The following is a 13,483-nucleotide window of genomic DNA, read 5'->3' as shown; positions in this document are numbered from 1 at the left end:
TTTTTTTAATGGTTCCTCAGTAATTGCTTTTTGCTGCCATTAGCAGGGGAAGTGATATGGAATAAAATTAACAGTTCATTATAGTTAACATTAAAATGTTCTACAAAAAGAAAATTAGTTGGTAGGAAAAAAATAACATGAATTACCACCATCATCAAATAGAATGGTCAGTCATTCTGGTGCAATGCTTGGACAAACAGAACAAGTTTAGTCTTCCCAGTTACTTCCTAATAAAAAATACATTAATGTTTCCTGCAGATGAAAAGACTTGAAATGGGAATTAAAATGTGTAGCCAAGAAGAAGTAGCTGTTCTTCGTTGTTGGAAATGTAGAAAATGTATAGCAAATTCCGATTGTGTCACAAACTGTGTTGGAAATCAGTTGTCAGAGGTAAGTATGGCCTATTCTACTTTTCAAAGTATTCACTAAGAATTTCTGTAGAGAGTTTTGGCTCTCAGGCTAGGTGAGGTCTAAGCTGGCTTTTATCTTGACCTCTTAAAGTTTCTGAAAAACTCCTTTTTCTACTGATAATATTTATTAATACCCATAGCTGTAAAAATGTGATGTGCCTTTAAAACTTTTTAATGTAATATTCTAAAAATTCAAAAATAGGGATTTTACTTCATGAACAAACGGCTCTTTAAACTGTGGATAAGCCACCATGTAGTAGTGATTATGACATAGTCAAGTTTAGTGTCCTTTTGGGAAAGGGCAAAATCAAAGAAATTTGTCACATAGTTGTTCAGTTTTAGATAATAGCATTATCTTCCAACAAGTCTTTATATTTTAGCTTGATGTGATGGAAGAAGTATTAAATTTGGCGTCAAGAGACCTCACTCCTGACCTAGATTTCAGCTTCAGCTCTATTAATTTGCTGTATGACCTTGAACAAGTCATCACTATACTTTGGGCTTCTTCAGTTTTCCCAACTGTAAAATGAAGTTGCTGAATCACTAGACACCTTTCTAAAGCATATTGCAATATTATGAATAATAGCTTCAATATAAAAAAGTTTAATTGGTTTTATAAGAAATTATCTAAGGAATCATTTTGGGGAGCATTGGGAAAGTCAAAGGATGTTGAACATGTTTTCTAATCTTGTAGTTGAAGTTAAGCATTTTTTCAACTTTTTATGCTTCAAATTGAAGCACATGATAAATATCTTGGAAAAACAATAAGAAAACTTCAAAATATAAAATTTATTTCAAAATTAAATCTCCTCATGTAAATCAACTTAAAAATCCCCTGAACTCTTAAAGGAGAGAGGCAAAGAAGAGGGATAATAGCAAACTAAAAGGCAATGCATTAGCTCCCTCTGCTGCCTGGTTAATATAGTTTACTTCTCTCCTCCTGGCACCATCCTGCTGATGTCACCAATGATGCTGTTTCATAATTAGTCATAAACCAAAAAGCTCCATAAATATTGTAAGCTGAATATGTTATACTTTCCTAAAAAACCTTAAGAATTTACCTTGTAGGGGAAATATTTGAAAACAAATGTAATGTTTGAGGTATTTTGGTGTGGAGTTGGAACTCTGAAATCTGATTCCTGTTCACTTTGTCATTTCTTCTTTTTTTATTTTTTCATTCTTTTTTTTTTTTTTTTGGTGAGGCAATCAGGGTTAAGTGACTTGCCCAGGGTCACACAGCTAGTGACTATCACATGTCTGAGGTCAAATTTGAACTCAGGTCCTGCTGACTCCAGGGCCGGTACTCTATCCACTGCGCCACCTAGCTGCCCCTTTTTTGTCATTTCTGATTTTATATGTATGCATTGTATCTTATTTCATCTATACTTTTTTGTTTTTAATTTAGTAGTTTCATATTAATTTCATAACTATATGTAAGCATAATATGCCTTTGCACCATCCAGAACCCTTCCATAATAATAATAATATTCTTTTGAAATAAAGGAATGTAATGTTGCATAGTTAATAGAAAACTTTACTTGGGTATTAGGAAGACCCAGGCTTGAGTTCCACCTCTTAAACATACTAACTGTGAGACCCTGGGTAAGTCACTTAACCTCTCAATTCTCTAAGCAGCTATCCAAGATAGGGATTGTTAACTAGGGGTCCATAGAAAGGGGACCATGGATAGATTTCAAGAGGTCTGTGAACTTGGATGGGAATAATTTTGCATCTTAAGTTTCACTAATATTTAAAGAATTTAGCATTTAATTAAATTATGAATGTAGACAACAAACATTATTTTGAGAAGAGGTCCACAGACTTCATCAGGCTACTAAAAGGGGTCCACGACACCAGACTCGTGCTCTAAGTCTTGAAGCAGCAGAGAAGGTATTGACTTGGATTGGTAGAATAATTCTTCAATTAGTAGTTCTTTATACCAATGAAATCAAAATTATAGTTCCTATTCCTAAAAATAAAAAAAAACTTTCCATTTTTACTTTGTAAGACATGTTTTTCTATGAAAATATAGGTAAAAAGTAGTTTGATAGTGTCAGATTTATAATTAAGTAAGGCTTCTGCATTTACAGTCCTATCTTGGCCTGTTTTCCTCACCTGAGTTTCCAGAAAAATGAAACAAAATAATATACAAACCACCTCCCTTTTTTTCCCCGTCTTCCAGTCTATGTCAGTTGCTATAAGTAATCTTCTTTTTCATTGTCATGGAAGCAGAATTTGCATTTTAACTATTTAGAGAAAATCTATATTTATGCTTTCAATATGCAGATATAGTATTCATGACTTATAGGTGTATTAGTTTACTCTTAATTGTGCCAATCTTCTGGTATGCTTTTGTGGTTTCATTATAATCCCTTAAAGCATAGCAGACTAATAACCCTTTATTTATTTTTAGTTCATCCTTTAAAGTTCTAAAAGGCCAAAGAAGTTAAATTCCCCTGGAAGTAATAATATTTCTTCACTGGTAAAGGGAAATAGAGTAGAATCACAAAAAAGTGAAAAAGTTTTTCAATATTCTGCTAGGGAAAATGTGATTTAAATGTGTAAAGCCTCATAGAGAAAAACTTTAGCAAAAATCCTTGTAAATGTGGAGCTGTTCACAGATTTACGTAAGGACTGTGTCTCATGCTAATTTATAACCCCCACAGGTCTGCTATATAATGGACATTCAATAAATATTATCTGATTAATTTTATTGATTGTAACTTATTTTGGTTATAATGCATAATTATTGTTTTATCTATTAATGTGGGGCCCTACATTAATTCTTTAGGAAGGAAACAAAACTTTATTTTTATGTTAAACTTTATTTATGTGTTCTTATGTACAAGGTAAAGATAAAAGAAAAAATTTTGAATCTAATAATAAAATACCAAATCTATTTACTAGCCTACAACTTTAATTCCTTAAAGTATCTTTGCTAAGAAATTTTTAGAAGTTAGATTAAATCTATACAATGTCCCTCAAACTCTGAAACAAATTAATGGTACATTAATGAACTTTATTATAATGGAATTAGGTTTGCATAAGAGAGAGTTACTAAGAACATTGGCTTTTAGAGAAAAGAACAGTAAAATTGTGTCAGAGATGTCAATCTAAGCAGAGAGGCCACCTGGTATAGTTGGAGCAGAAGTCCTGGGTTCAAGTTTGAGAGAGCTTTACGATCTTGGGCGATACACTTAAACCTATGTGAGCCTCAGCTTCCTTATCAGTGAAAAGCCCAAAATACCTTAAATGTTATTGTGGGGAACATGAAAAGCTTGGATATTTAATATTTGCCTTGACATTATAGTGAGACCTGTGACCGAAGTATTATACAGATATCAGGTACTGCCAGGTTGGTGCTCAGTATATTCCTTTCCGTTTGCTACTATCAGCATACATATTTTACCAGTTCTTCAGTACAAATAGTTACAGAAGTAATTATCATTTCACATTACCTAATTTGTGATTTATTAAAGTTTATTATTTACTTGTGATATATTAAGCAATAAATAAAAAGCTAATCTATGATATATCTATCTATAATTTTCTACAAAATATACTGTTAGCAAATTTCTTAACCTAGAAGAATTGAAGGTGGTAGCAGCTGATAAAGAAGTAAAGAGGATGCATAGATATGAAATTAAAGAATGCAGTTTTAAATTAGTTTGTTGGAATGAATTGGAAATTATGACAATGGAAATGTTTTACTTAGTAATTGATTTAAAATTGTAATAGTATTCGAGGCACAATTGAAGTTTTAATAAGCTTGAAGTAACAAAGAACATATCGAATGCAATTATTCTAAATTAAATCACTTAGAATTCTTTTCTACCTTTTGAAGGTGGAACCTTGTGAAACCATTTGCTAGAGAGTGTGGTACATAGGTATGAATGAGAGAGGGTTCTCTTTCTATTTCTTTCTACTCTCTATTTCAAATAGTTGACTTAAAATAAAGCATGCAGTTGGATGAGGAGTAATAGGAGTGGCTGGGCAAATGTCCACTGGTACCTATTCAACATAATAGTGGAAAAATTTGGAAAAGGCAGAGGTGGTAAAAATAGAAACCACATTTCTATATGTGTTCCTAGACACTAAACAGAAATTTTATCCGGGCATCATTTATTTCAGCATCATTTATTGAGTACCCAGTAAGTATAGGCTAAGGATAAGTACAAGTGCTAAGAAAGACTAAAATTTTAAATACTAAGTGGTCTCTGCCATCATGGTGCTTACAAGCTAGTAGGGGTAAGGAATGGGGATATTCATAGTGAATAATGTCAGCCATAGCTACTTACTTTAGTTTTCATATAACTATGTACCCTTCTCTTATTAAACTCAATGTATAAATGAAGTGTATGAGCCTGAAAGAGAGGGTCCTGAGCTTTCTGCCATGTGCATATTGGTTGCCTAAAAGCCAGATTGCACCTGGATTTGTGTCATGACTGATTGTGGCTTGTCTCATCCCAATTCCCAGGTATAAAATTCAGATCCCTTTGACCTGAGGGAAGAGCTGGAAAAAGAGAGTCCAAGGCTCTTTGCTTGCTATTTGCTTGCTGCCAGTTTGCAACTGGAATTCTGCTATGACTGACTGACTGGCTTGTCTCCTCTCCCTTCCCAGGTATAAAATGTCCTTCAAAAACATCTGGTATCAGCTTCACAAATTGGGTCTGGACACCCAGTGAGCTGAATGTAGAGGCTTTATGCTTTAGAGTTTTAAAATTAGATATAAGCCTCCTTTAGTCCTCAGTAAAACATTTTACTTCATTACAATTTTAACATTGTGTGTATTTTTTTACTGTTTACTATATTTTTATTTAATGTAGAACTGGTAGTACCATCTGTTCTTTTCATCTAAAGAGGACTATCCTTTAGGAAAAGTTAACAGCTATACATTTAGACAAATAGTTCTTGGAAAGTTGATAATTAATGTTACCAACGGGAAGACAAGAAGCCTGCTCCCAAAATGCAGTCCTCTCATGTACCAATAGTGTAGTCTCTTAGTACCAAAAACACTGTACCTTTTTAGGTATTTTAATAATAAATTGTGATTGAACATCTGTCAAAAACTTCCTTAAATATCACATATTTGAGAAATATAACCTATTAACTATTAACTATTTTTTTCACAATTTTACTAGTTCTGCTCTAAATTCTTAGATCTTTAAAAATTAAACTGCCCAATCCTGTTATTTCAGGAATTTGCAAACATGTTTTCACTGAGTTATAGTTTAATATTATGTTCTCAGATTTACAGAAGATTAATTCAGAAATCATCTATTTGAACACTTCTTTTATTTCTTTAACAAAAAGTTAGTTGACAATAATGTCTTTTATATTACGCATTTTTTCTTATACAAGAACTTAGGACAGGAAATCTTTAAATTAGTTGGGGAAGTGGGAGAAATCATTCCTCTTGTTATTTGTTCTTTCTTTTGTTTAAAAATGTAACCTAACAAGTGATGTGCTAGAACCAGCTCATACCTGCTTGTGAGAGCTGATTGTCAAATTTTTATGGTTAGTATTTGTGTCTTAGAAGTTAGTAAAAACTACAAATCATAGCTTGATTTTTTTTGTTTCATTGATTGTTTAAACTTAAGAAAATGATGGATAAAATGTTAATAATGCAAGTTTAACTTAAATGTATTTCCTACCTACAATTTTTTTTTCAGAGAACTGGTTGTTAAATATTTACCATCCTCTGCCTAACATTTTCTCTTCTTGACTTAGATGCCAAGAAATTGAGTGAGTACAGAGTACTCTAGTGACTAGCCATCATATTCTAATACCATATTAATAATACCATAATTAATTCAATTCCATAATTCTAATTCCAGAAATTTAAAAGGGAAAATTGAGGAAAAGAGCCAGTAGTAAAATCTGTGGCCTCAAATGCTTATTCAAAAATATCAAAAAGTTGAGAGGGCACACAATAGGATCTAAAGGACCTTATGCAGGGGAGCAAATCTTATCTCACTAAGGCTAGGTAAGATGGAACCCATGACTGCACTATGGTTCTGGATGGGTATACTTTTTAAAAGGTGAACGGGGTATGTCCAGGATTCAGATGAAAGGAGGCATGATGGAGAATATTTGTGGGAATGTAAAAGGAGAAATAAAAGAAATTATTTTGTCATTCGAGTGTACCACAGACCACCTGAATAGAAAAAGGAAATAAATGGAGAGTTTGGGAGACATCCCAAGCCTGGAACAGAGACATGATTTGATAGTGATAGATTTCTTCAGTTATCTAGACATGTCCTGGAGCTCTCTATGGCATAGTGATAGTTTTATCCTTTGAAAGACAGAACAGACAGTAAGGAGAAATTCTATTCTGGATCTGATTTTCAAAGAGTTGTTGAGGTAAAAATTATTAGAAACTTGGGGAAGGAAATGACCACCCCATCTTAGAGTTTATAATAGAAAAGGATTTGATATTTAGGCACAGTGTGACATAGATTTACTCAGATTAAAATATTTTAGGGGAAGTCGGCCCAGGGTGGGGTATGAGGAGGTGGTGGGGAGGGAAGGGCACATGGGTGGATGAGAGATACTCAAAAACAAAATTATGAAAATACAAAGGGAAATAGTTCCAATGAGGAGGAAAAATGGGATTTGTCTGAAAAGACCAATACGGACTTATAGGGAACTTACCAACCAACTTAAATTTTATTTAATTAAAAAAAATTTTAGCGGACCAAAAATCATTTTTTTCTTCTTCCTTCACTCCACCATTGGAAAAAGAAAACACAAAACTCTTGAAGCAAATACGCATAGTCATGCAAAACAAATTTCCATATTGGCCATGTCAAAAAACATTATTTTAAAAGAACCGTACAGAAAATGAAAGCAAGTTCAGGTCACAGGTGATGAATATAAAGAGCATGGCACAGTCCTTTAAAAATAGTGTCAGGAACATCAAAGCTCAGAATGAGATGATGCTGGCAGGGGGAGTTAAGAATAATAAAAAGGATGCTTTTAAAGCAGTGCTGAGAGAAAAAGGAGGCTCAAACCTTTCTTTAGATGGATGAGATGATGATACTTGACAAAAGAGAGATGGCAGATGTTCAACTCAGTATTTTGTTTCTGTTTTTCACTGCAAAGGAGAACACATTTTACAATGGAAATGACGACAAAAATAACTAACCTGGAGTTTCATATTCAAGATAAGTAAGACAGTAGTAAGAGAACACCTAGCTGCCCTTGATGAATTCAAGTCACCTAGCCCAGATCAGCTACAACCTCGGGTCCTAAAAGAACTGGCAGATGTAATTGCTGAGTTGCTGTCCCTGATATTTGAATGATAATGGAAAACAGGAGCAGTACCACAGAATTTGAGAAGGGCAATTTTCAAAACAGAGAGAACATGGTTTGCAACCTTTAGGTCAGAGGGTTTGATTTCAATTCCTGGGAAAATTCTAAAAGCTCCTCACAAAGGTGGTTGTTGAATATCTTGAAAAGGAAGCAGTGATCACAAAAAGCTGGTGTTGTTTCATCAATAACAAGTCATGACAAACTAATTCCTTTGACAGTTTTACTAGACTAGTAGATGAGGGCAATGCTATACATATAGTTTACCTAGATTTTAGCAAAACTTTTGTTAAAGTATCTCAGACTTTTCTTGTGAAGAGGATGGAGAGATTTTGATTTAATGATAATACAGTCAGATGAATTCAAAACTAGTTGGATGGCCAGACTTGGGGAGTAGTTGTTATTTTTGTATTTAGTATTTAATTTTTTCCCCAATTACATATCAAGAAAAATTTTTAGCATTCATTTTTACAAGATTGTGAGTTCCAAATTTTTCTCCCTTCCTCCCTCCCTCTCCTCCCCTCTTCTGAAAATGGTAGGCAGTTTGATGTAGTTTATACATGTGTTATCATGTAAAATATTTCCATATTTGTCAGAGTTATGGAAGAAGAAATAGATCAAAAGGAAATAAAACCATATGAAAAAATAAAGTGAAAAAAAAATATGCTTCGATCTGTGTTCTGAGTCCATCAGTTCTTTATCTGGATATGGATAGCATTTTCCTTTGTAAGTCCTTTGTACTTGTCTTGTATCATTATATTGAGGAGAGCTGAGTCATTAATAGTTGGTCATCACACAATGTTGCTGATACTGTCTACAATGTAGACATTTGGTTCTGGTTCTCCTGGTTCTGCTCATTTCACTTTGCATCAGTCTGTACAGGTTTTTCCAGACTTTTCTGAAATCTGCCTGTTTATCATTTCTTATTGCACAATAGTATTCCATTACATTCATATTCCACACCTTGTTCAATCATTCTCCAATTGATGGGCATCCCCTCAGTTTCCAACATTTTGCTACCATGAAGAGGGTTGCTATAAATGTTTTTGCACATCTAAGTCCATTTCCCTTTCTTATGATCTCTTTTGAATACAGACCTAGTAGTGATATCGCTGGATCAAAGGGTATGCACACTTTGTTGACCCTTTGGGCACAGTTTCAAATTGGTCACCAGAGTGGTTGTATCAGTTCACACCTCCAGTTACAGTGCATTAGTGTCCCAATTTTCCTACATCCTCTCCAACATTTATCATTTTCCTGTTTTGTCATATTAGCCAATCTGATTTGGTGTGAGGTGGTATTTCAGAATTATTTTAATCTGCATTTCTCTAATCAAAAGTTCCTATAGATATCTTCTTCATGTGCATATAAATATCTTTGATTTCTTCATCCGAAAACTGCCTGTTCATATCCTTTGACCATTTTTCCAATGAGGAATGGCTTATAGTCTCATAAATTTGACTCAGTTCTCTATGTATTTGAGACTTTCTCCAAGACCCTCTGCCATCTTGGCTTCCACAAGTCCTCCCAATATCTCTTTTTAATGGAATTAGCTTGGAGGGTAGCTGTTAATGGTTGGACATCTCCTTTGGAGTGCCGCAGGGATCTGTGTTTGGTAATGTGCTGTTTAACATTTTTGTCAATGACTTGGATAAAAGCAGATGGCACGCTGATCAAATTTGCAAGTGACAGAAAGCTGAGAGGGATAGCTAACATACTGAATAACAGAGTTAGGATGCAAAAAGATCTTGCAGGTTGGAATTTGGGGCTTGATAGAATAAGATGATATTCAGTAGGGATAAATGCAAAGTCTTTCACTTCAGTACAAAAATACTTTACAAATATAAGATGGGAAAGGTATAGTTAGATAGCAGTCATTCTGAAAAGCATCTTAAGGTTTTAGTGGACTGTATGCTCAAAAGGAATCAACAGTGTGAGGTGGCAGCCACAAACATAAGGGGCTCTTGAGCTACTCTAAAAGAGACAAATCTCCCAGGAATGGGGAACTGATAATCTCCAAATGCTCTGGAGTATTTCATTCAGTTCTAGGCATCTAAATTTAAGGACACTAATAAACTGTAGATTGTTCAGAGGAGATAAGCAGGAAGGTATATGGCCTTGGTTCCATGATGTGAGAATGGGTTGAGGGAACTGGACATGTTTAGCCTTAAGAAAAGAATATTCAGGGAAGTCATGATGATTGTTTTCAAGCATTTTAAAGGCTTGTCATTTGGAGGAGGAAACAGACTGGTTCTTTTCAGTCACAGAAGACAAAACCATAAGTTATATGTAGAAGTTGCAAAGCAGGAAAAACTTCTCAGCAAAGTTGTCTCAAAGTAAAATGACACATCTTGAGAAGTGGTAGGTTTCATCTCCTTGAAGGCTGGATGATTACTTGTATAGGTTTGAATAGATGACTTCTGAGGTCCCTTCCAATATTAAAATTCTATAATTCTGTGGACACAAGATAGACACTCTCCCTAACAACAGACTCTCTGGAAAAGACAATTAACAGGATTGAAACTCAAACATACACACACATAGAAAGAAAATAATGGGAAAGAATTAAAATTAAAAGACATCTGAGACTTCTATAAAACAAGAACACTGACCTTGAATATAGTATGTGAAGAGATAAGTATTATAGGCCTTCCAGGAGAAAAAAAAATCACAAAAAAGAAAGCTTGAATGCTTTACTTCAGGAAATTAAGAAAAATCATGTAGAAATATTGGAAACAAATTGTAGAGTACATGTCAAGGTAATCTATAGAACACCAACAGAATGTTTAGTAAGAAACATAATAACTCAAAGTTCAGAATTATTATGTGAAAACATTTTATAGATCACAAGGGAAAAGAAACCTTTAACACTCCAGGAATAATCAATCACAATAACAGGATTACTTCTATTTTATAAGAAATTAAAGAAGAACTTTCAGTATATTTTTTGGGGGAAAGGTTGCTTATCACTCAAAAATTAATGTAACAGGGAAAACTAAGTTCAAAGAGAAAGTGTTACGTCACCAACAGAGACAAACAATTAGAGAAAAGGCAAAGAATAGGATTGGGCTCCCTCCCTATACTTGAGTTAGAGAGCCCTTCTACTTCATTTGCCACCTACCAAAAAAAATGTTTAAATCTTAAACACCAGCAGAGTTAAAATCTAACTTGTTTCAAATGATTCCAAAAAAGCAAGAGGTAATTATAATTTCAGCTAAGGTAGCAATAAAATCCCTTTGCTTTGTAAAAAATGAGGTTCAATATGGAGGCATATTATAATTTTAAGTTTTCTTTAAGAGTTAAGCACCTCCTTCTATGTGAAGCATTTCGTGATCTACCAGCTGCTAGTATTCTCTCTGCCAAAATTACTTTGTCTCTACTTTGTACATGCCTATATATGGAGATATTGTCACCCCACCCCATTCCCAATGGAATGTTAGCAGCTTACTTCATTTTTGTCTCTGTGTACTTCATGCCTAGCATAGTGCCTACTTTGTTGGTTGATAAACTTTGCCAGAGCCAGCCATGCCTGAGTAGATTTCATATTTAATTTTGTGTTCATCTAATTAGTTTAGTAATTGTGATCCCAGCTTTACCACCACCTGTGTAGCTTTACTACTATCTGTGTGACTTTGGATGAGTCCCTTTACTTCCTTTGACATCTTTTCTTAATTTATAAATTGTCAAGTTTAGATGAACTCAGGATTCTTCTGCCTCTAACATTTAACAATCCTACAAAATAATAGAACTCTCAAATAAGGAATTTTATGCCTTTCCTTTAGAACTGTAAGCTCCTGGATATCAGGACACACATGTCTCATTTTAATGTCCTAAGACTTGGGCAGAGTATTTTGCTCAGAGTATTTAAGATATTGTGTTGCGTGTTGTCTTCCACTGGGGCTGATGTTTTAGCAAGTCTGAAAATTCTGCTCAAAACAGCATCTCTAGTTCTGAGTGTTAACCCCCAAGCTCTTCATCATAGTTTCTACCTATCAGATTGACCAGTAGGGAAGACGGTCATGAACTTATTATTTTTTTAAATTTCAACTGACTATGGGCTCAAAACCATTTTTTCCCTCTAGGCATATTATACTCAGAGTTCTTTATCTTCATACTAGATGACACTATATTCTTCACAATGGATGTGTTAGGTAATCCTTGATGTCTTGCCCATATTTCAGATAAATTACTAGAACAATAATCAGTTTTGCCAAAATTTTCACAAAATCTCGGTGACTGTGGTCAAGATTGTTTTTGTCCTAAAACATGCCAAAGAGATCATAAAAGAATAAATATATATTCTCAGTCACTTTTGAGGCTGGTCACAGGCAGGAGGTCAAGAAAATCTTGTGAAGAACTTAATAACAAACAGAAAACCCTAGGTAAGTTACTGCTAAATCATGCATTTTTGATTCATGAGTCCATGTAAACAGAGCTAGATCCCCACTTTAAGCAAATAGATGCTTCCTGAAATGCTTTTTGTTTGCTGAGTTTTCTTTTTGTTTTGTTTTGGTTTTGGTTGGGGGAAGGGTGAACACAGAGTGGAGTACATGTTTCCCTGCTGAATTGGCATGTACTTTGTGCTTAACTCGAATGTGTAACTTATGAACTAAATAAATATTAAACTAATCTCATGCTTTTCTGTTTACCAGAATGGTCATGATTTAGCTGCTACAACTAAAAATACTTGTAATGTATGGCACATGAATATAGAAGCCCTTCCAGAATGGATGAATTATGCACTAGAAAAGGTAGGTATCTATTTTCTAGACCAAAAGCAATTTTAAAAAATAACTTTCATTGGATTTTTGTCTCTTTAAGTTTAAGCTCTTTGACTTGGGGAATTTGTTTCATTTGGAAGAATTTGGTTTCAGGGGTTTAAAGAGGTACATGTCACTCTTTTCTGCACGTAATGTGCCATTTGTATGTCATCATGTCGAATTGGAGCAACCAAAGTAAAAATGCTTTCTGTGTTTTCAAGAGACCTTAAAACAATGGTGGAAGCGTTGCATTCCATCTCCTTGGTAGCCCAGGTGTTTTAGGGCTTACCACTCAAAGTTAAAAATTAAGTCTCAGCTAGAATGCTTTTCCCCTCTTCCACCATATATGCTCCGTAACTATTTCTATTTCTCTTAGTACAGAATTCCTGGATTAGGTCCTGAATTTATTTTACATTATGAAAATAATATGTTCCTGAAAAAATTGTATGTAAGTTAAAATTTTGAAAGTAAAGTAATTTTCACTGATTTGCATTATAGTATCCCAAATATGTATTTTATCACACATGGAAAATAAATTCTCTTCAGGATTAGAAATATAAAATAAAAAAAAACACTAGAAAAAGCTTTTACAGTTTAAAGAGAAATTTATAAGTTTCTGGTCTAATAATAGTACTCTAATCTTATTGAAGTTAAGTTAAACCACTTAAACGAACTTTGCATTTTTGGGGGGAGGCCTAGGTATTTTCAGCCCTTAGGTAAAGTAGGGGTCATGTCACTCTTCAGCAGTACAACCAGAATTTTCTTTTGAGCTTGTTTGTTCTTTCATTCAGCAAACATTTACTGAACACCTGTTGTGTGCAATTTACTCTATCAGGCATTCACAGGTTCATAGTCACATCTGTCAATATTAGGTCATATAACTGAGGAGGAGGATGATGATGATGATATTCTTGCCCTCCTTTCTTCCCTGAGTTCAATTTCATTATTGATGGATCTTTACTTAAGATTGGCTCTTAGTAATGCAGAAAAGTGTCAGAAGTC

At 34.1% G+C, this 13,483-nt stretch overlaps 1 protein-coding gene across 2 annotated transcripts in view; it reads left to right on the top strand.

Annotated features, from left to right (window-relative positions):
* The first annotated feature begins 258 nt into the window (after positions 1-258).
* Positions 259-13,483, top strand: part of RNF180 (ring finger protein 180) — a 175,815-nt gene continuing 162,590 nt past the window's right edge. The window contains exons 1-2 of one of the 2 annotated variants that reach the window (XM_027863505.1): positions 259-390; positions 12,374-12,472. In XM_027863505.1, coding sequence (XP_027719306.1) covers positions 259-390; positions 12,374-12,472 — 231 coding nt within the window. Of the gene's footprint in view, positions 391-4,895; positions 5,032-12,373; positions 12,473-13,483 lie in introns of those variants that run through there. The other variant, XM_027863506.1, reaches the window with a different exon arrangement.

Source organism: Vombatus ursinus, unplaced genomic scaffold (assembly GCF_900497805.2).
Source record: "Vombatus ursinus unplaced genomic scaffold, bare-nosed wombat genome assembly UNPS02014772.1, whole genome shotgun sequence".
In the NCBI taxonomy this organism is placed as follows: Eukaryota; Metazoa; Chordata; class Mammalia; order Diprotodontia; family Vombatidae; genus Vombatus; species Vombatus ursinus.
The sequence above is the reverse complement of the archived record's forward strand: the minus strand, read 5'-3'. Positions and strand labels throughout refer to the sequence as shown.